This window comes from Myripristis murdjan, chromosome 20 (assembly GCF_902150065.1).
Source record: "Myripristis murdjan chromosome 20, fMyrMur1.1, whole genome shotgun sequence".
Lineage (NCBI taxonomy): Eukaryota > Metazoa > Chordata > Actinopteri > Holocentriformes > Holocentridae > Myripristis > Myripristis murdjan.
Window position 1 is genome coordinate 3,288,296 of NC_043999.1, and position 22,888 is coordinate 3,311,183.

Sequence of the window (22,888 nt, forward strand, 5' to 3'; positions counted from 1 at the left end):
ATTATTGTTTTCAGGCTAAATACAAAGAGGCCAGTAAGAAGCAGGTTTCCACGTCTCTGTACCACCGTCTGCCTGAAACTCTGGAGACGCAACACGCCAAAGAGGCTTCACAGCTGCAGAGCCAGGTACGCACACACACACACACACTCACACACTCACACACACTCACACTCACACACTCACACACAGTCACACAAAAACAAAAGACCATTTTTTCCATTTTGTACCATCAATTATGTTTCATGTAACTTGATGCTTTACAGATCAGTTGTGTTTTTGTGGTAATGGTGTGACTATGTTCACCCCATGCAACTCACACACACACACACACACACACATACAGAAAGACAGAGGTGGAATGGGATTATGCCGTGCTTCCCTCCAAAATAAGAGTTGAAAAAACCGACACCGACCTCTGCAGAATGTTTTTAGGAAAAAAAAAAAAAAATTAGAGCATGATACTGAAGTGAAAGGCTGAATATTTTTCCGTGGATGCCCGACACTTTGAGAACGAGCTCCTCAGTTCAAACATCTAAGACTCTGCGCTGTGCTGCATTTCAAAAAGAGCCGTTTTTTTGTTCTCGCTGCTTTGCCGTCTCTCCTCCAAAGTGTTTTGTGCTTGAACTCCTCATCTGAGCCGACGTGTTTTCTGCCTTTTCTGTGTTTTCTTTTCTTTTCTTTTTCTTTTTTTTTGCTTTCAGATCTTGTACAAAGAGGCTGGTAAGAAGGAGCTCTCTGGTCCGGTTTACCATCAGCTCCCTGAGACCCTGGAGACCCAGTTTGCCCGAGAGCAGAGCGACCTGCAGAGCCAAGTAAGAAACACTCAGATTACAGATTACTGCAGCTTCAGCCTGTAGTCCCACCCCTCACTTTCATGCTCAGATTTAAACTGCTGCTCATATTTGTTTTGTTTTGTTTGTTTTTTTCTGAACGTTTTTCTGTCTTTTCTGTGATTTAACCCAAAAATGTCATTCAGTCTCACCTTCAGTGTTCAAATCTCATTTCTCTTCAATATAAAAAAATAAAATAAAAAAAAAATCTGCCAGTGGGATGAGATAATCCCACTTGTTTCCAACTAATCAACTTGTTTCCAGAGTTTCCTTGAATCAAGAGTATGATCACCAGTATGATCATTTAAATCATGATAACAAAAGATGACATGTACATTTTTTTTTTTTTTTTGCAGCTAAACTTCTCCCACTTGTTTCCAAATCAGAATCAGAAATCAGAAATACTTTATTGATCCCTGAGGGGGAAATTAGGTCAGTTGCAGTTGCTCAAATTCTCAAGAGAAGAATATATTACAAGCATAAGTGGAATTATAAGAAGTAGAAAAAAGTAATAAGAAATATAAAGAATTACAGAATTCGAATAAAAGTATGTGCATTATGTCTAAATAGGTGCATTAATCCTACAAAAAATATTACAGCAGTAAATACAGAAATCCAGCTCTGCGGCAGTTGTGACAGATCTGAGGCTTTGACTCAAACACCGATCAAGTCTTTATGTCCTCCTTCATGTCGCTGCTCGTATGTCTGTTTTGTAAAAATTTCTACAAACTCCACTTGGGTTGTTTCAAATCCAGATCACCTGCGGGAGTCAGAATCTGATCCATTTGCTCGATGCAGCTTTTTGCTGTTCACACATCAGCTCTGTGTCAGAAAACCAAAACCAAAAATAAACAAACAAACAAACCAAAAAAAAGCGACAGTTCTGCTGCAGAGTGAATGGAGCTTCACAAAGGAGCAGCTTTCAGATTTTAAGTTGCATTTTGAAAAGTATATATATAAGTATATATACATTTTGTTTATTAAAATAAACAAAAAAATAAGTATTGACTCAACTATTAAATTTGTAAATTGATTTTTAAGGTTCCTTTTTTTCAAATGACCCTCAGCAATTTTACGTAGTGCACCTTTAAAGAAACGCATAACCTCATAACCTCAGATCTTTCACACTTGTTGTGCGTAACTGCTCCCATCTCTCGCATTTCAAGTAGAACAGTTTTTATTTTTGATTCGTGCGCTCAGGCTCGCTGCTCTGCTGTCTGACCTCCACGCTGTTTTTGTATTTTAACTCCGTGTTCACAGTCCTGTCGCATGTCGTCATGAGGTTTCACACACCTTCTAGAAACATCTTAGAAACAGGTTTGGAGGTCCGTTTGTTTCCTGAGATCAGAGAAACGCCGTCTCCTCCTCGTTCGTCAGCGTGGAGGAACCGGAGCGCTGGAGCTGTTTGTTTTATTCTTTCATCTTGACGAGGATCTGCTCTCCCGGCTCTGAGCCCGAGGCGCCCGTGATGGCAGTGATGTTCGCTTGTCGTTTCTGCTGCTGCGTTTCAGTCTCGGAGGTTTAAACGGAGATTAGGGGCCCTATCTTGTGCCACCCGCTATCCGCTGCCACGACCCGCTACCCGCAAATTGCGGATTTAGGAACTTCCGCTATCCCTAAACGGTATCTTGCGCCACCCGCTACCCGCTATCCGTTATGCCGACTCGTCATTTGCGCCTGGAGGTGCGTCCGTGGGTGTGTTTCATGCGCTATCCCTAAAGTTGCTATCTTGCGCACAAACTTTAGGGGAAGCGGATAGCGGGTGGTCCTGACCACCCGCTATCCGCTCTCCCTAAAGTGTGTGCTGTTAGGAGAGCGCGCCCAGGCGGCTTCAATGCGCACCCCGACGGAGCCTCGCCACACACACGGTCGGACTGATACCGGGACGCCGCCGGAATGGACTGAGTATATTACTCATATAGACTGTTTAGAGGAAAGACTGTTTTAATTGGACACTTACGCCAGCACGTTTTATTGTTTTATCATAAGCCAGCAGCTGTGCTATATTTTTATTTTTAATATTCTATTGGCCCAATCTACCTTGTCAATAAATTAGTTTACACATAGTTCCACCTCTGCCTCTTGTGTGTGTGTGGTGTGACCCGGGGATTTTACTCAATCAGTACAACCTTGTGACACGTCCACTTGGACACATGTGGCTCCACCTCCCAAATTAACTCGCCTATAATATAATATATAATATGTATATAAAGCCAACCTGCTTTAGCCTCAGTAGAAGCCCTGAGAAACTCTACCTCCCTCTCTCCATTGCGGGTTTAGGATTTAGGATTTAGGATTTAGGATAGTGCAGCCTGCCCTTAAAGGCAATGGCACCTGGCACACTGATTGGTTTAACTGGCGTAACGCCCAAAACACACCTATGCATAATATAGCGGGTAGCAGAGGTGTTTTGCGGATAGCGGGAGGTGCACAAGATAGCAACTTTTACGGGGGAACGCCTCTTCCTAAATCCTAAATCCGCAAATAGCGGGTTTAGGGAGTCTGGCGCAAGATAGGGCCCAAAGGGTGCTTTCAGACCTGTCCCGTTTTGAGCAGTTGTTCCGAAACAGGGAGTGTTTTCCCCCTAAAGATCGGTTCGTTTGGGAGATCGCCTAGAAGAGGTGGTCTCTGGAGCGGTTCGTTTGCAGTGAGAACATAATCGACACAGCAACCGACACAACTCACTCATAACTGTGGTTCAGCGTCAGAGCCCATCTTCATCGGCGATTCCTTGTTGCGGCCCGTCTTTTTCTCAGTAGATGCAGCATGATATTATTTCCCCTGCACAGTCTTGATTCCCGGTAGAACTGGATGTTTTCCTCCGTTACAGAACACCGGTACATTCAGTAGCGGTTTTAGGCATGGGCGAAGCGGGCATTTTTTTTTTCATGTCATGTGGGGGGCGGCTCAAGAGCAAAAATAAATAAATAAATAAATAAATAATCAGCGCTGCTCACCTGTCAGATCCGGCAGACCTGACCAGGTGGGCGCGGTACCGGCCCGCCTGATGCCAACCGGTGCCGTGGCCGGTGGCTTTTTATTCAAACAAGATTTTGTCCATATAAAAAGTAGGTAGGAGTAGTAACACGAAAGGGTGCAAGGCAGTAATTTGGCCTAGGGCGGCAACATGGGCAGAACCAACACTGGGTACATTAACCACAGAAACACACAGAAACAAACGAGCCACACGCTGAAGATGCTCCATGGTTTTTGTTTTTTCCAGGTAAGAACGGAAGAGGAAACTTCTTCTTTCGGGGTGATTTCTGACCAATGAGAGAACAGTTGGTTCGCGCATGGCATTTGTTTACAGCTTTGACCCGCTACAGACGGTCGCCCTGTGAACACAAACGCCCCAAACGAAAAACGAAACAACTGTATCGCTTTAGCCCCTGAATCGGAACAAAGCAAACGGGCCACAGGTCTGAAAGCACCCGAGGAGTTATGAATGAATGAATCCATTATGAACGAGCACGTTTCTCTATCCCGTCTGAAGTGAGATTGATTTCTGCTAAACTGTTGTGTCTCTTATGAAAAAACTAAACAAAACAAAACAGAAGCTGCTCGACTCCGTCCGGCATCCATTTTGCATCAGTGCTGCAGGGCTTTCTAAAGAACTCCTCATGAGGAAGGAGCAGACAGTGTGTGTGACGTGGACATCAGATAACAGCAGCTGAGATCAACGGCCCTCCTGACTTTGTCTCAGCTTGTAAAGGCACAATGAGGACGATTTGTCGTTGTTCAACATTTAAAGTTGGCCCCTCCTCCCTCACTAAGCAGCAAGTTTTTCTTTTCCTAGGAAGGCGATGGAATGAAATGACAAAATGAATGTAACCGTCCTAGGAAAAAAATGTGGCCGTCCGCACCTTTCTGTCCAGCAGAAATTTCCATTTTTACTGCGATCGGTGATTTTTGTAGCTTCCCATTGGATGTCATGTTATCAGTCTGGTACCGTGCTGCGTTGTGATTGGCTGATAGCGACACACCTGCTGCCCAAAGGCCGACGCCCAGAAGAGTCCCGAGCTCAGCAAAACAAGAAAATCCAGGCTGAGGGCGGAGTCTCTGCAGACACACACACACCAACACACACACCAACACACACTGCTAGTGGCTCACAGGTCATGATGGATTATTTTTGTATGAGTCTATACACTGAAATATGCACCATGTAAAAGTGCTTGCTTTCTTTTAACTGATTTTTGTTGCAGCCTTTACTCTGTTTTATTGTTTATTGTTGTTTTATTGTATTATTTCCTTTCTGGTTTATTACCACCTTCTTTGTTTTTATCATATATTTATGACTTTGGCTTCTGTCTTTTATCATGTTTTGTACGATTTTATTGCATGTTAATCTTTTCTTCATGTTTGGATGTGGTGATGTGCACAGCATCTTGTGACACCATAGTCCTGTGTAGGTTGTTCATTATTATTTTTAATCCCAATATTTGAGAAAAGCTCTGTTTTCTCTCTGCTTGTAGAACAAGTACAAGGAGGAGGGGAGGAGGAGCGTCTCTCAGAGCATCTACTCTCAGCTGCCGGAGACCGCCGAGACTCAGTTCGCTAAAGCTGTGTCTGAGCTGCAGAGCGAGGTGAGGAAGACTCCTCACAGCGCTGACCTCTGACCTCTGGGCTCTGAGCTCGCCAGAGGGGAGGCACACAGAGGAGTGTGTGCTTACAGGGATCGATAAAGCTTCACACGTTAATGCAGATAAGAGCCTTGACTCTGAAACGCTGAGACAGTAAAGCAGCTTCTCATTCGCTCGTGTTCGACAGCCCGACCGATCTCGGCTTTATTTCTTTCATTCTGGTGATTTTATTTATTCATTCGCTGCACTTTTGAAAAAACATCATGAACTGTATCTGCATCTGATCAGTTCTTGTAGAGACTGATTGTACAAATTCAGAGCTTTATATTAATTTAACTACTTTAAGCCGAACATAACACAATGAAGATCTCTGTTATAATATTACTAATTTTTACCAATGTAAAGTATTTGTAGGTTACCAGGACTTTAACCCTTCGAAACTGTGGAGCCCATGGGCAGTCTTTTATTTTAGGTTTTTTTAGTTTTGTTTTTGTTTTTTTCCTCTAATTCTATTCTGGTAATTTTTAGGCAATTTTCTTGTAATTTTTTGTCTTAGGTTTTGGATAATTTTCTGGTCTGTTTTTTATTTTTATTTTATTTTATTTTATTTCAGTTTATTTTATTTATCCCCTTTTCAGTCATTTGTATCGTAATTTCTTTTTCTGTCTGTTTTATTTGTTCTCTTTTTTCTTTTTTCTGTCTTTCTTTTTTTACAATTTTTTGGGGAGTTTTTTTTTTAATTATATTCTGGTCATATGTAGGTAATTTTCTTGTAATTATTGTCTTATCTCCTTATCTTCTGGTCTGGTATTTTTTATTTTATTTTATTTCATTTTATTAATAGATTTTTTCAGCAATTTTGTCATATTTTTATGGTAATTTCTTGAACATTGAACAAATAATAACAATAACAGTTTGAACTTGAGACTCACTGACTCCCAAACAGATCAGAAGCATTTTCAGGGAAGACAGACAATAATGTAAAGAAAGAACTGCCACAAAAACTGAAATGAATTTTTGGTGAAACAAATTTTTGTATTGACCGTTCAGAAACAGCAGTGATGCTGCCAGGCTGACATGTGGAGGAGAATCTTCTCCGCTGCAGCTCCGCTTGTGACTGAGGCTGATAAATTTCATACTTTGACATCAGAGTCTGTCCTGCTGCAGCTTCGAGTGCGTCATACACCCCAACACTTCACACACCTCACACACCTCGACCTGCTCAAGTGCCTCTGAACGGACTGTTGTTTTTTTCCAGATGAAGTACAAGCAGGCGGGCAGGCGGCAAGCCGGCGGCTGTCTGTACTCTGTGATGCCAGAAACCCTGGAGACTCAGCACGCCAAGCAGGCCTCGCACATCCAGAGCCAGGTACTGCACACACACACACACACACACACACACATAATTCTACTTTCCTTACTCTAATCACAACCTGAAACCTGAGTCCTAATCCTAAAATATCCCTGTTAAAGGAGCTAGAGGTGGCAAGAAGTCCTCACTTCTTTCAAGTATAAAAATATAAAAACACACAACAACACCTGCACATACACCTCCAGTATGCCACATGACACACACAAACGTCCCGTCTGAAAGATGTCTGCCACCGCTGGGCTCTGACTGTCCCTCCTGTCCCGTCCCGCCCCATCCCGTCCCGTCCCGTCCCGTCCCGTCCCGTCCCGTCCCATGCTGCCGTCTCTGCAGGTGAAATACAGGGAGGCGTCGCAGAAGGAGGTCTCGTCCTCCCTCTTCTCCTCCCTCCCTCAGACCATCCAGACCGAGCTGGCCAAGGAGGTGTCAGAGATCCAGAGCCAGGTACTGAAAACACAACTTTGATTTCTTTCGTCTTCTTCCTGGGACTGATTGGGCTCAGTGCCTGTGGCCGTTTGGCTGATTTTGGCAAAACTGACAAATATCGTAGTGTTCAGTTGCGTGTGTTATCCTGTTCACATTTGCTTAGTCAGTCAGCCCAAAATTATTAGTAATTTTGATTAATCATTTTAGTACGATGGCATATTAGTGCCATTATAAGGGGGAAAAACTCATGGAGGTGGTGGGTGGTAATATTCAGAGAAAAAAAACATGACAGTTCTGACATTATGAATCACAAGTTTAAAAGAAACAGACTCAGAAAAATAGTTTTTCTCTGACTTTTTTGACTTGACATTTTTAATTTTAGTTTTTTTCGCTAATAAAATTTTCAGAGTATTTTCTGGTCTGGCATTTTATTTTATTTTATTTTATTCATATTTTTTCATTATTTTTGTGACATTTTAATGGTAATTTCGTGTAATTTTCTTTTTCTTTCTTTCTTTCTTTCTTTTGCTCTCTTTCTGATTTTAGACCAGAATCACAACAGGGCAGTTAGTAACCAAGGCTATACACCCGCCATATTTAATAAAAAGGTCTTAATAATCCATACAAGAATACAGTTAAAGTCAAAATCACAATTAGATATAGAAAATTAGTTAAAGATACAAAGGAAATATACTAAAGGTCTTAGAATAGCAGTGGAAAACATTTTTCAAGTAAAAAAACACCAAAATCATCTGATTCCAGCTTCACTAAAACGCTCAGACTGTCCTCCTTTTGTCTTTTGACGTCTTTATAAAATCAGTATTTGACGTTTTTTAGAGTGCTGTTTAAACTGAAGAAGACATTTGAGGATATTTCACTTTGGGCTCTGATCACTTCCCATCAGACTGACATTCCCAATTCCCAGAATTTCCCTGGTTGGGATCAGTAAAGTATATCTACACTATATTACCAAAAGTATTCGCTCACCCATTCAAATGATCAGAATCAGGTGTCCTAATCACTTGGCCTGGCCACAGGTGTATAAAATCAAGCACTCAGGCATGCAGACTGTGAAACAAGACATTTGTGAAAGAATGGGCCGCTCTCAGGAGCTCAGTGAATTCCAGCGTGGAACTGTCATAGGATGCCACCTGTGCAACAAATCCAGTCGTGAAATTTCCTCGCTCCTAAATATTCCACAGTCAACTGTCAGCTCTATTATAACAAAATGGAAGCGTTTGGGAACAACAGCAACTCAGCCACGAAGTGGTAGGCCACGTAAAGTGACGGAGAGGGGTCAGCGGATGCTGAAGCGCATAGTGCAAAGAGGTCGCCGACTTTCTGCACAGTCAATTGCTACAGAGCTACAAACTTCATGTGACCTTCAGATTAGCCCAAGTACAGTACGCAGAGAGCTTCATGGAATGGGTTTCCATGGCCGAGCAGCTGCAGCCAAGCCACACATCACCAAGTGCAATGCAAAGCGTCGGATGCAATGGTGTAAAGCACGCCGCCACTGGCCTCTAGAGCAGTGGAGACGCGTTCTCTGGAGTGATGAATCACGCTTTTCCATCTGGCAATCTGATGGACGAGTCTGGGTTTGGAGGTTGCCAGGAGAACGGTACATTTCAGACTGCATTGTGCCGACTGTGAAATTTGGTGGAGGAGGAATTATGGTGTGGGCTTGTTTTTCAGGAGCTGGGCTTGGCCCCTTAGTTCCAGTGAAAGGAACTTTGAATGCTTCAGGATACCAAAACATTTTGGACAATTCCATGCTCCCAACCTTGTGGGAACAGTTTGGAGCGGGCCCCTTCCTCTTCCAACATGACTGTGCACCAGTGCACAAAGCAAGGTCCATAAAGACATGGATGACAGAGTCTGGTGTGGATGAACTTGACTGGCCTGCACAGAGTCCTGACCTGAACCCGATAGAACACCTTTGGGATGAATTAGAGCGGAGACTGAGAGCCAGGCCTTCTCGACCAACATCAGTGTGTGACCTCACCAATGCGCTTTTGGAAGAATGGTCAAAAATTCCTATAAACACTCTCCTCAACCTTGTGGACAGTCTTCCCAGAAGAGTTGAAGCTGTAATAGCTGCAAAAGATGGACCGACATCATATTGAACTCTATGGGTTAGGAATGGGATGGCACTTCAGTTCATAGTATGAGTAAAGGCAGGTGAGCGAATACTTTTGGTAATATAGTGTATCTATCTATTATTTTTCACCCTTTACACACTAAAAAAAATTTGTTCCAGCTTATTGAAAGCCAGGCATCACTGCTGGCAGTCTCAGATTAAACCTCCTGACTTCATCCTCATAGACAGATCAATCGAGAATTAACTGAGCTGCAGCTTGAGTTGCGTGTACGCTGTTGGGTTCCAGGTGATTATAACCGTGGCGTCGTGTTGCAGGTGAAATACAAAGAGGGCGGTAAGAAGGAGGCGTCCTCTGCTCTGTACCACCGGCTCCCTGAGACGGCCGAGACGCACTTCGCCAAGCAGATGTCGGAGATCCAGAGCGAGGTGAGCAGCACTCCTCCCGGACATTCCTGATCCTGTTCCACCAAAACCACACCAGAAGCGCCCCCTATTGGCCACATTTTCTTTACGAAGCCTGCAAAATATGTAGCATTTTAACATAATCTTTACAGTTAATTTTACTTTTTTGTTTTATTGCTTTTCTTTCCAAAGTGTACGTCATGACAGCCAATTAACAAACAGTAAGAAAATTCGAATATACTTATTAGTATATACTTAGTAGGGTTAGTGTATTTTGGTATGAAAACCAGTCTCTATAATTACCGTAATTTCCGGACTATTGAGCGCACCTGAATATATGCCGCACCAACTAAATTTAAAAAGAAAAAAGAATTTGTACATATATAGGCCGCACCTCTTTATAAGCCGCAGGTGTCCACGTTGTAACATGAGATATTTACACAGAAAGATGGTACACAGAAAGATTTTTTTTTAAATTTTTACTTAAATAAATGCTTTTTTCCGAACAGCGCCTGTAACACGGCAGTACAGCGACAGTAAAACGGCAGTAACACGGCAGGTTAAAAAAATAACCAGCCTACCAGCCGTAGGCCTTTTGCCTACCAGAAAAGTCATTGATCGCTATCTTCATCTTCCTCCTGCGCACTAAAACCACTGAAGTCGTCTTCTTCAGTGTCGGAATTGAATAGCCTCAGAATGACTTCGTCACACACTTTCTCAGTCTCTCTTTCGTTGTCGCTCTCAATGTCACTTTCGTCTCGAGGCGAATTTGTGCTTGTGCTGTCCTCTTCATCACGCAACTTAAAAGCTGCAACATATGCATTTCTTCATGTGTTTTCCATGATGAGGGTGTGTGCATCTATGGTGTGCATGATGCGCAAAATGACTGTTCAAAACACAATCAAACTAGCGTCTTCCTCGGCGCATTATCTCTTCCACCTGTCTGTCTTGCTCTTGCGCTTCCTGCTAGAGCGCCCCCTGGAGGCCGTTAGCCTGTAAAAATCTATAGATTAGCCGCATTGTTGTTTAAGCCGCAGGGTTCAAAGCGTGTGAAAAAAGTAGCGGCTTATAGTCCGGAAATTACGGTAAACACCATATTCATTATCAGGAATAAACATCTGATGTTTGTAACTGAGGGAGTTTTGTCCCAACATTTCTCTGCTCACACCTCGAAACGCCTTTCTCCTCTCTTCTCTTTGAAGCTTTGGATTCTACTTCTCTGCTGTCCTCTCCTTCCTCTGAACTGATGTTCCCTTCACTTTCCGCAGCTCAAGTACAAGAAGGACAAGGAGGATCTGTCCACTAACTTGTACTCTGTGATGCCCGAGACGCTGGAGACGCAGTTTGTCAAGGAGATGGCTCAGACTCACAGCGAGGTGCGTGCACATTCACTTCTACATGCACCTTCATGTGTTTAGATCAGTTGATTATTTACATGTAAAGGCCACAATAATGAAGTACAGAGGTAACAGGTGAGCAGTCAAGGGCACTGATGAAAATGTGAAATTGTACAGGCTCATTTATGCTCCTTAAAAAATAAATATGTCGTAAATAACCTTTACGTTAGGCCCACTACCCACTCCCCTCCCCCCTCCAACCCTCCGTCTCAGCCAGGCAAGGCCCCGCCCCCAGCACCTGTCAATCATCTTGGTGCTGAGGGAGACCTCGGAGGAAATCTGAAGTGTCTGGTGTGTTTCAGCTGAGAGTCTCAGAGGTCAGAGATAAGAAACCTGTGAGCAGGGACGGATTTAGCCTGCAGGCACGTCTGTCCGCTCTGAAAACTGCACTGCCTGTCTGTCTCTTTGTCTGCCTGCCTGTCTGCCTGCCTGTCTGCCTGCCTGTCTGTCAGCTGAAAAAAAAACAAGCTGAAACACATCCAGCATCACGATTAGTGGCAGAAAAAGTCCCCAAACCTCCTTTTCAAGCAGACGTCCTGCTGTCTGGTGGTGTTTTTCTTCAGTGGCAGTAAAAGTGTGAGATCAGTGTGTGATCTGACATGCTGTGGTTGTTAAATCGGTTTGTTTTTAGAAAAGAGAACAGCGCTCCATGTTGATGTTTTCCATGTGAGTGTAAAATGACGAGAGTATAAGCTGGACTCTCTGGAAAAATGAGAAACGACAAAATAAAGTGTAGAAATGTAGAAATGCATGTAAAGCCACCCGGTCATACTAACAGGTGTAAAATGAGAGCTCATACATCATATCAGTGATGTCACAGATTTGTCACCACCAGCCAATGGGGACGCAACGCTGATAACAGCAGCCAATCAGAGCGGCCGTGTGTTTATTTGGTGCTTTTTCTAACAAGAGTGTTTCAGCAGAAGGAAGAGGAGTGAGGTGTCTTTCAGAGCTTTTTCATCGGCTGCTGTGGATATTCATTGTGTATCTGTGTGTGTGTGTGTGTGTGTGTGTGAAGGCTAAGTACAAGGAGGCAGGGAAGCATCAGGCGGCGACGTCTCTCTACTCCAAACTGCCTGAAACTCTGGAGACCAAACGCGCTAAAGAAGTGACTGAGCTGCAGAGTGAAGTGAGTGTCTCTCTCTCTCTCTCTCTCTCTCTCTCTCTCTCTCTCTTTCTCACTCTCTCTCTCTCTCTCTCTCTCTCTCTCTCAGAAATCGAATGAATTAGAATAAGATTGGTTTTATACGCAGACGACTATTTGTGTACATAGACCAAAGCATAATATATTTAAATGTGTAGCGTTTAAAAAAATCAGTATATAATTGTATTTTTGGTTGGTAAATGTGAGAATGCCGTTCACCCCTTACTTGCCCAGCTGCTCAGTATTTTGTCAGCCTTGTTTGGAGTAAAGTCAGTTCTCTAACATACACGTTCATTATTTATTTTTAGTATTTTGCATATAGGTTCCCAGTTTTTTACAGCATTTGCAATACATTGGCTCTGCCCTGAATGTGTTTTCTATGCTCCTTTTCCCATAAATGATAATGCCCCAATCAACAACTTTGACATTTCTCTTTCTTTTTGTTGTAGTAACCTTTTTAATTTGGTTCTGTTGTTTCCTATTCCATATATTAGAAATCATTTTATTCAATTCATTAAAATCTACTCTTGGTGTTGGCATTGGTGATGCTTGCAATAAAAATGGAATAAAAATAGTTTTTTATTGTTTCCTCTCCGCTTAATATTCCATCTGGTGCTAATCTCCATCTGTTCAGGTCCTGAATCATTTTACTTTACAAAATACACTAAGTACTCGCAGACAGTTCATCCAAGCTCTTACTAATGTTATTGCCCAGGTATTTTATTTTCATTTTCATTTTTAAGGACTTGATTAACTTGTTTTTCTGTTATTTATTATTCACATTAATTTTTATTTGATTTATATGCTGACACAAACTATATTCTTCAAGTACCACTGTGTGCAGATGACATAATAGTTTATCTTACATCACCAGAAGAATCAGGGCATAAATATATACATATACATACATATATAAACCTATTTAGTCCATTTCAGAGCTTACAGGGGTTTACCTGTCTGATGTGTAAAGTTTCCAGCAGTGTAGCTCAAACACTGTAAACCCACCTTTTTTTGAGACTTATCCTATTTTGGCTGACTCAAATAAAAAATGCTTATAACAGCAGAACTGTTTGGGCAAAATGTACGTGAAAGGCCTCATCTGAACAGCAGTGTTTTGTAGTTTGTGAAAATACGCTCACGCTGTACGGGGCTAAAACACAACCTCCACCACATCGACGCAAACATCAAGGAAACTGTTTTTTGTTTTTTGTTTTTTTTGGGGGGGGGGGGGGGGGGGTTGGTTCTCGTCTCAGACCTCCAGGCCAAACTTTAAGGCACTTAGTGAGTTTGTGTCTATGATTTTTGAATGTAAAAAGCTTTGTTTTGGTTTCAGTTGCAGCTCTGCAGAAAGAGCAGGTAATATCACTGATATATTGATTGATTATTGTTTTTCCGTGTGGGCTGTCACTCTTCATGGCTGACAGGTGAAGTATAAGGATGAATGCAGGAAGGAGCTGAGCTGCTCTCTGTACTCGCAGCTGTCCGACACGGCGGAGACGCAGTTCGCCAGGGACATGACTGAGCTGCAGAGCGAGGTGACACACACACACACATACACACTTAGACACACACCTATACTGTCGCAGAATTAGGGAACAACATTTGGACGCTGTAGTGTCTTAAATGCAACAAACCTGCTGCAGCAAAGCCAGTAAAATTGCCTGGGAGGAAAAAAAAAAAATCACATTTCCGTTTGCATCCTGTTATTACCAACTATGTGCAACAAGCAAAACAAGATGATGATGATAAATCAGTGAATGAATGATTGATGGTAAATTATGATCAATTAATTAAACCTTGCATGACAAACACTCCATTGCAGTAAAGGAAAAAAAACAAAAAACAAAATGAAAGTTTCTGTTAGTTTATCAAACCTGCTGTCAAAAAAGCAAAAGTTTGGCATTAAATGTAGGATTTTTCCAGAAAGATGTAAGAAAATAAAAGAACTGCTCTTCTTTTATTTTCTTCTGGAAGGTTAATTTCAAACCTGACTGATTTGAAATAATAAATCAGAAAGTAAAATATCCATGCATCGACTCGGGTCATATTGACATTAGCAAAAAAATAATCAGTCCCTCGTGAAGCTCTCATTTGAACAAATGCAGTCTGAAATAAATAGTGGCAGAGCAACATATCAGATATTGGCAAAAAATGTACTATCATGCATCCCTAATAAAAAAATACATATGGCATGTTCTACATAGCGTAATTTAATTTGTATATTTTGAAAAGCACTGTATTTTATGTCTGCATCTGCCAGTAGTTCATCACGATAGGTACGGATGAATTCTCCGCAATTAGATGGAAAAAATGTGTTCAAATGTTGGAAAATATTGTCATATTCAATGTCGGCAAAAAAAAAAAAAAAAAAAATCAGATAACAGGCATTCATAGTCACATGGTCTGAAAGAGTTGTTATGAATATTTTGCTGTTTTCCTCTTTTAAAACTACTTTTAAAGCCAGGCTTAAAACTTTGTGTTTTCTCCTGCTTCCTCTTAATCTGCTTCAAACGGCTCATCATTGAATTTTAGGTTTCACTTTCTACTTTCTTATTTTTTTCCATTTTATTTGTTGCATTTTTTGCTTTCTTTTTCTCAGCCTCTGTGCTTTTACATGTCCTTTCATGCCTCAATGTGAAGCCCCTTGTCTTGCCGTTGTGAATGAAATGTGTCGTCAGAACAAGTACAAGGAGAGCGGCCGGAGGAGCCAGTCCATCAGCGTTTTCTCCCAGCTGCCAGAGACCCAGGAGACCCAGTTCGTCAAATCTGTCTCTGAGCTGCAGAGCCAGGTCAGAGCTCCGTTTGCTCTTTCAGCTCGGTGGCCCTCATGTCAGATTTTTCTGTGACTTTCCATACCTTTCCCTGATATTCTGCCACTTCCCTCAGAGAGTTAATTAATTCCCAAACTCGCCCCGTCTCGAACAAAAACCACCCCTCAAAATTCAACAATTTTCCAGAAATTTCCCGATCACTGACAAACCCTACAGTTTCTTTTTCCTCGTCCCATTCTCTCAGGTTTCTGACTGTGAAAAAGTGTGTGAATTGTGTTTTTTTAATCACTGCTGTCCCTCGGTTCAAAAGTAAAATCTGGTTTTCTTGTTTTCTAGATCAAATATAAAGAGGCCGGGAAGAAAGAAATGCCCGGCGCTCTGTACTCGACTCTGCCGGAGACTCTGGACACGCTGCACGCTAAAGAGGCTTCTGAGCTGCAGAGCCAGGTACACACACACACACACACACACACAGGAAGCCATGGTTGAAGCAGTTTGGTCAGATGTTTGACACTGAAATTATGGAGTTACAAAGTTCATTTTTTTCAAAACTGTTTATCAGTCTCCTCTTAAATTAAGAGAAACGTCCAAGAGAAATGTAAAAGATATTTCTGTTGAACATCAATCTACACCCTCAGTCTACTTCTATGAATCAGCACATTTCAGATCAAAGGTGACTGAGGGCCAATTTAGGGGCCCAACATTTGAAGTGGGGGCCGCCAAAGAAAAAACACGAGCACACAGTAATTCCAAAACAAGTTGCTCAGTCGTTGTTTCCCCGTCCAGCGTCCACGTTGTCTGAGCTGCATGGGCGTGTTGCTCTTACCATGAGCTCAACTCAGCTGCAGTGTTGCTGCGTTGCTGTCTGGAAGATCAGGGGGGTCAAACTGGTGCCATGGTGGGCCGAGAGGCTGCAGGTTTTCCTTCCAACCAAAAACTCCAACAGGTGATTTCACTGATTACCTCACCTTCAAGCAGAGAGAAGGGACTAATCAGTGAAATCACCTGGTGGAGATTTTGGTTGGAATGAAAACCTGCAGCCTCTCGGCCTCCATGGCACCAGTTTGACACCCCTGAGGAAGATGATCTGCTCGGGAGCTTTCACTCCGTCTCCTTCCTTCTTACCTGGAGAATCCTCCATTAGAACAGCAACCCACCAAGGTGGGACACACCTGGCTGTTAAAGGGGACGGGTTCACTGCATGTTACGCCCAAAACACAGCCAGGATTCATGAAGAGCTCAGGACAAGCCTTTAGAACCAGGAGCCTGCAGAAACTCTAAACCCATTTTATTTTTTTAAGTATTAAGAAAGTTTGTAAATAATGCTCAGTTTTCTTGGTCAAAACTTGTTTGCTGCTTAATGCCCACACACACACACACACACACACACACACACACACAGATGCAGTGGTAGTCTTTTACGGTAACTGATGCCAGCAAAGTTCATGTCCATGTTTTACCTTTAAACTTGAACCTCTCAGCCTTAAAAGATTGATTTTTGTTTAACGAGTGAGTTTGTGCTCAGAGGAAAGTCTGAGAGCCGCTAACGAGCCGAGGCAGCAGCCAAGACGGACGGAGGCCAGGAGCTCAGGGTTTGAGGCTGCCGCTGCATGCAGATGGCTCATCTGTGAACGCAGAAATATTTTTTATTCCAGCCTCACTCACACATAATCACAGCTTCTTCCCTCCTCCTAGTTTGTTTGCTCTCTCTTCCAGAAGTCATAGTTCAGAAAAAACATTCCACCTTTGGATATTTTGGATCTTGTGTATTGTTGTTGCTTATTCCCAGTTTGTTTCCGGTTATCATAGCCATTGAGCTCGTGGATCGTGGATGTTTATTATATCACTGATTCTTGGGAATTTGGATAAAACAGGTTTTAATTTTGAGAAAAAAAGTGCGTTAAATTACAAAATCTGAAGGTATATCATTATAGGCCAAGGTCTTGGCTGTTCAGCAATGTACCGGTGCAACCTCCTCATTTTGCATTTTTTTCATAAAATAGGTTTTTCCAGTTATTAGGCTACTTTGTTTTTGTCAACACCGTCACCGTAATGTTTTTTTTTTAAATTTGAAAAACATATTTTTGTATTAAAGAGACTATTACTTTAATAATTCAACAGCACCAAAGAAACATATTGTAAATTCATTCATTTAAAACCAATATAACTGCCTCTGACGGTGGTGACACTAATCTGACGGTGGTGACAGTGGCCTCATTAAAACATACATTTCCAAAATTTATACCACTCAAGTCAATGGCTTCTCGCTTAACAACTTTATTTAACTATTTGGTACAAAAAATAACAATCCTGAGCTCTGTTATAAGCATTTTTCAGACTTCAGTCATCACCATCACACAGAAAACCTGACGGTGGTGACGTCTGACGGTGGTGACAAAAACCTGCTCTTTCTGTTAAGCATGAATTGTTCACATTAGCCAGCTTGTTTTCGCCCTGTTGCTACCTGCATCAGACCTCTTCTTAAAAAGTATACATTTATTCCATAATCTAATTTAATATTTTTTATACAAAAGTGACGGTGTTGACAATTTATGGTTGTGACAGTAGCAGTGTCCCAAAATATGAAGAGATTTAAGAGAAAAGAGAAAACTTCCAGGAGCCTGAGAGGTCTTGAAGCATGTAGTAGAGCTGAAGGTTTGAAAAGAGCTCCTCAGGAATGTAACTGATCTTGTAGTTTTTTTATTATTATTTTTTAAATAAATATCTGACGGTGGTGACGAATATCTGGGACACATTTTGAGCAACCACAAAATAATAGTAAATATTGTTCAAAACCCATCGTTTGTAGTTTTTAATACATATTATGATGTACTCTTTCATGTGGTAAAGATATTATTCAGTGAAATTACTTTTTGTTGTTTTAATCAAGTTGAAATGATTATCTCCTATCTGAGGACAACTGGTTTTGTAGGCCATGGGCCAACATATAATCATTAAATTAATACAAATTAAAAATAAACCTATGAAAAAACCTTACAAATGTGGAAAGGACCCCCTGATTATGCCCTTGATTCTTTTTACTCATTAAAATGTTGTAAACATCCAGCAGAAATAGCATTTTTCTTAGTGGGACGTGATTTATCCAAATTCTCAAGAATCAGTGACATGTACAATATGGTCAGTATTTTGCTCCTTACAGGGTAGATACACCCTTTTGGTCTCATAAAGCCCATCTCACAGTAAAACCTGGTGATTAAGAAATGACCTCCCCATGTCTGTTATGTGCGGTGCGTTCACACGGGATCAGCAAAGTTTATTTTACATGAATTTACCGCCATTTTCCCCCGAATGTGACTGAGAGTGTTGTGTCTCTGTCTGACATCATGACAGCAGCACTGAGGGGTTTGAGCCTGTAGAAAGATAGAAATGATTCCTTCCACGCGCTGCCGTGCTCGTCTCGTCGTCTTCGGAGATTTCGCGCTCCTGATGGATTTGCTCTTTCTGTGAACGGGTCTCCATGCTGTGCAGCGAGATGAGCCTTTTTGCAGTTTGCACCCAAAATGCAGACAAAACTTTATTTTATAATTTCCACCGCAGCCTCCGTAATTCTCGGCTGAGAGAGAAGCACAAAGAGAGAAGAGCGAAAACAAAAAAACCCTTAAAGACAAGACCTAAAAAAAAAGATGCCAGTTTACACAGGACTAATATTATCAGGTGACCTGTGTGTTTTCTGAACTCGAATGTAATTTGTGCTGATTCTCATGGGACTGAGGTCACAGCTGATCTCTGTGATTATTACAGGTCAGTCGAGGTTCCCAGTTAAAACCAGTCCCGTGTGAACTGGGCTTTAGTGACCATCGCTGACCTTTTTGTGTTTTTGGGTGAATATCTGCAAAAGGTATTCATTATCCTAATTATTTTGTCGGTGTAATTTTTGTTTTCCTTGAAATGAAAAAGATCAATCAATCGAAAATAATTCCTTTTTTACCTGATGTTTTGTCCAGTGTGTTTTCTGAATTACTGGAAATTTGAATACAAAAGGCGACCCTGAAGCACAATCAAAACAAGCTAAACAATAGCTATTTCCTGCACACTCTCACTGTGTGTGTGTGTGTGTGTGTGTGTGTGTGTTTAGTCGAAACACAAGGAGGACAGTGAGGAATCCTTTGTATGTCCGATTTATTTTCTGCTAGATTTGTCCTCGTGCAAATGACACAAGACGGCAGCTCTGAAGTTGAAAAGTGATCAAATAAGCTGAAAATTTTAATCCACAGTACACTGTCTTTCTGTGTGTGTGTGTGTGTGTGTGTGTGTGTGTGTGTGTGTGCAGGTGAAGTACAAAGAGGACAGTAAGAAGGAGGCGAGCAGCTCTCTGTACCACCAGCTGCCTGAAACCACAGAGACCCAGCTGGCCAAAGAGCTCAGCGGAGTTTACAGCCAGGTCTCTCACACACACACACACACACACACACACACACACAGATGCACACATACACACACAGATGCACACACACACACCTGTACCTGTGCATACTGCTATAAAGATGTTACTTTGTGTCTCAGGTGCGTTATAAGGAGGAGGGGAAGAAGGAGCTTGGCAGGAGTTTGTACTCGGCGCTCCCCGACACGGCAGAGATCCAGTTTGCCAAGGAGATGACAGAGATCCAGAGCGAGGTGAGGAGACCGCGATGGCGTCTTCGTGCCGGGGGAGGGTGACGGGGGTCGTATCCAAGAAAAAAAATACAGCTGTCCCTCGCTATAACACGGTTCACCTTTCGCGGCCTCGCAGTTTCGCAGATTTTTTTTTTGTGCAATTTTGCATGTTTTTTTTTTTGTTTTTTTTTTGTTTTTTTTACAGCGCATTGTGTTCTGCGTCCTGATTGGCTAAGGGACTGTAGACCATTGTCAATCAATCTCCTCCGTGCCGTGTCTCCTGTACAGTACAGAATGCATTCATTCTATAATACTGGACTTATTTTTCTACGAAGGTTTGAACTTTGAGAGTTTAAACAAGAGAGAAAAGTGAGAAAATGTTAATGCCTGTCTGAGAAAAGTGTATAAAGTGTGTAGTGAGGGGTTTTACAGCCTTAAAACATCTAGAATAATTGTAAAAAATAAAACTGACGACTTCGTGGATTTCACCTATTGCGGGTTATTTTTAGAACGTAACTCCTGCCATTAACAAGAGACCACTGTACAAGAAAAAAACACTGAAAACTAGTTTATCTCCTCCTGCGGGATCCAGTCAGAAGAGTCCCAACCTCCTCCTCAGCATCTGGACTCTGAAGAGACGTTGCTGTGACTTGGGCCGATTCAGAAGAAAACAATCTGCTGATTCTGGGCTCAGATCAGCAGGATCTCCTTGTTCCTGAATCCCATGTCAGAGTAGAATCTGCTGAGGGGATCAGCTGCAGGCCTGAGACATGGCCAGCAGGGGGCAGCTGATCCAACGTCGCAGAGTCAAGACAAAAAAGTAAAAGAAAAAATACTTTTCTGAGTTTTTTCTCATAAATTTGCAACCTTGTAATCTCAGGATTATACCCAGAATATTACCCACCTCCTCCGGAACCATAATATATATATATTTTTTTTTCGCACAGTGGTAGTAATATATTGTTGTAAGAGTACAGAACAGCTGTACTTGAGTAAGAGTACTATCTAAAAATGTACTTGAGTGTCAGGAGAAGTTACCCTGTAAGAAAACTCAGAAACTCAGAAAAGTATTCAGTAAAAAAATACTAAAGTAATATATCAGTCACTCCGTGTGATACTAGTAACGTTTTTCCCATCATTAAATCAGGATACACAAGATAAAACACACGTCCAAAAGTTTATTTTGATGTATAACTGAATTTTGTCCAACTCTGCTGATTTTGAGCAACAGCGCCATCATCAGGTTGTGTTCGTCAGCGCAACAGAAAGTTGTTTTTTTTGCCCTGACAGCTCGTATTTACATTTTCAGTTTCTTCAGTTTCCGCTTTAAAAAGAGGCTGCATGGTGTCGAGTGTGATATATCTATATATTTTTGGTAACATGCTGGCTAACCTACGTTAAGAGAGTCATGGTTACTTTTCCTCGTTAAAGAAAAGGTTTTAAAAAAATACAAATAAGTTGTGACTCCTGCCGTTTTACCAGCGCTGGTTTTTCGGAACAGCGTAGAAGGGCAGATACGCAGGCGGTGCCTCCGTATTTTACCTTCTGCTGGTCGCCGGAAACAAGTGGAGAGAAAAAAAATTACTGAGGGAATTGTAAACCTGCTTGTGATTGCGAAGGTCGACATCAGATGCTCATTTCGATCAATTTTCAATTCAGAGTCAGAATTAAGAATTTTTCCTATAATCTCATTTACATTGACTCGTGGTCCTTAAATGCAGCGTGAACACAGGGAACGACCCGGCATCACTGATTGGATTTTTAAATGTATAATTTTAATTATCATCAATATGGTTTTCTTGTAATTTTTAAAAATATTTTTGCTAATTTTATTTTTGTTTTTTTTTTTTTTGTTTTTTTTTTTGCTAATTTTTTTTTGGTAATTTTCTTGTAATTAAAATAAAAGTTTAACTTTAATCCTTTGCTAATTTGTAGATAGCCCCATATTTTCTGAAAGACTTAAAGTGAATTAGCTCAGCTTTGAAAAAGGTTTTTTATTCCCAAAAAGTGACAAATGAATTTTACTGGCCCGCTGTTTTGTTTGCATTATTGCATTATTTGTTGTTTTTTGCAGCTCCAGTGGCCTTTTCTCACCACACAACATTTTCATTTAACCTCCCATCAACTGAATACATCTCCTGTGTATTTTTTTTTTTTTTTCAACTTTTTTACATGTAAGTCAGGGTTCACATCCCATTCCTGGATAAAAACATGCAGTGAACAGCAGATGCAGTGACTGTATTTTTATTTTTTCTCTGTTTTCAAGACAAAATACAAGAAAGACAAAGAGGATCTGTCCACTAACTTGTACTCCCTGCTGCCGGAGACGCTGGAGACGCAGTTTGTTAAAGAGATGGCTCAGACTCACAGCGAGGTGGGAACTGTGTGTGTGTGTGTGTGTGTGTGTGTGTGTGTGTGTGTGTGTGTGTTATGAGTGTGTCTCATCACACACACTCCAGAGTGCAAGCATTCCACAGATACACTTTGAATGCCTCTGTCTATTCTTGTCTCGTTATCACTCACATTGATAAAGCTCTCTCTCTCTCTCTCTGTCCTTCATCCTCAATGTCTCTCGCCCCTCCCTCGCTCCTCCTCCTCCTCCTCTCATCACTTTAAAACTTTTCTGAATGCCTCGATTCTCTGAACAGAATGAGAAATGCGTCAGCTTTTCATCTCCTCTCTGTTTGCCCTCCAGAGGTTTTTTTTTTTTTTATGTGTTTCTGCAAATACAGACAAGAAATCTGATGATAATAATCCTCATTCCAGGGCTCCTTTTGGTGCAGAATGCTTTTCAGGCAATAAAATTATAAAATAAATAGCATTAATGCAGTAACAGTGCAGTGTTCCTTCGGCACATCCTCCAGTCGCCATGTTTTATTCATTTTCATTAGTCATGGTCTTCTCTCACACTCAGACCTGATCACCTTCCTGCTCGATGTTACTGAGCAAACAGATGCTGACAGATCCAGATGTTTTTCAGGATAAATGAGAGATAAAGTATTTCTTTAGCCTGAATGAAATCATTCTGATTACAGATTCCAGCTTCACTGTTTCCATGGAGACTGAAGAAACTGATCTGATCAGATGTGATTGAGAAGTTTTTTTTAACTGGTCCAAAGTGGGTCCACCTGCCGGGACGCATCTAATCTGCTGGAAATCTAAATATAATCCAGGCTGAGTCATGTGGTCCGGTGGTGGCGCCCCCATCAGGTCGTCCATCAGACTGTAAAAATGAAACCTGGCTGCTGGTT

General features: G+C 41.6%; 2 protein-coding genes across 2 annotated transcripts in view; both read left to right on the plus strand.

Moving 5' to 3' along the window:
* The window catches only part of nebl (nebulette), a 174,541-nt gene that overhangs the window by 103,387 nt on the left and 48,266 nt on the right, over positions 1 to 22,888 (plus strand). The gene's annotated exons all lie outside the window — the stretch shown is intronic.
* LOC115378993 (nebulin) overlaps positions 1 to 22,888 on the plus strand; it is a 93,753-nt gene that overhangs the window by 28,407 nt on the left and 42,458 nt on the right. Inside the window, exons 26-39 of the mRNA XM_030079622.1 lie at positions 15 to 125; positions 702 to 812; positions 5,306 to 5,416; positions 6,672 to 6,782; positions 7,116 to 7,226; positions 9,625 to 9,735; positions 10,980 to 11,087; positions 12,127 to 12,237; positions 13,677 to 13,787; positions 14,931 to 15,041; positions 15,360 to 15,470; positions 19,315 to 19,425; positions 19,548 to 19,658; positions 21,904 to 22,011. Of these exons, the coding sequence (XP_029935482.1) occupies positions 15 to 125; positions 702 to 812; positions 5,306 to 5,416; positions 6,672 to 6,782; positions 7,116 to 7,226; positions 9,625 to 9,735; positions 10,980 to 11,087; positions 12,127 to 12,237; positions 13,677 to 13,787; positions 14,931 to 15,041; positions 15,360 to 15,470; positions 19,315 to 19,425; positions 19,548 to 19,658; positions 21,904 to 22,011 (1,548 nt within the window). The remainder of the gene's footprint in view (positions 1 to 14; positions 126 to 701; positions 813 to 5,305; positions 5,417 to 6,671; positions 6,783 to 7,115; positions 7,227 to 9,624; positions 9,736 to 10,979; positions 11,088 to 12,126; positions 12,238 to 13,676; positions 13,788 to 14,930; positions 15,042 to 15,359; positions 15,471 to 19,314; positions 19,426 to 19,547; positions 19,659 to 21,903; positions 22,012 to 22,888) is intronic.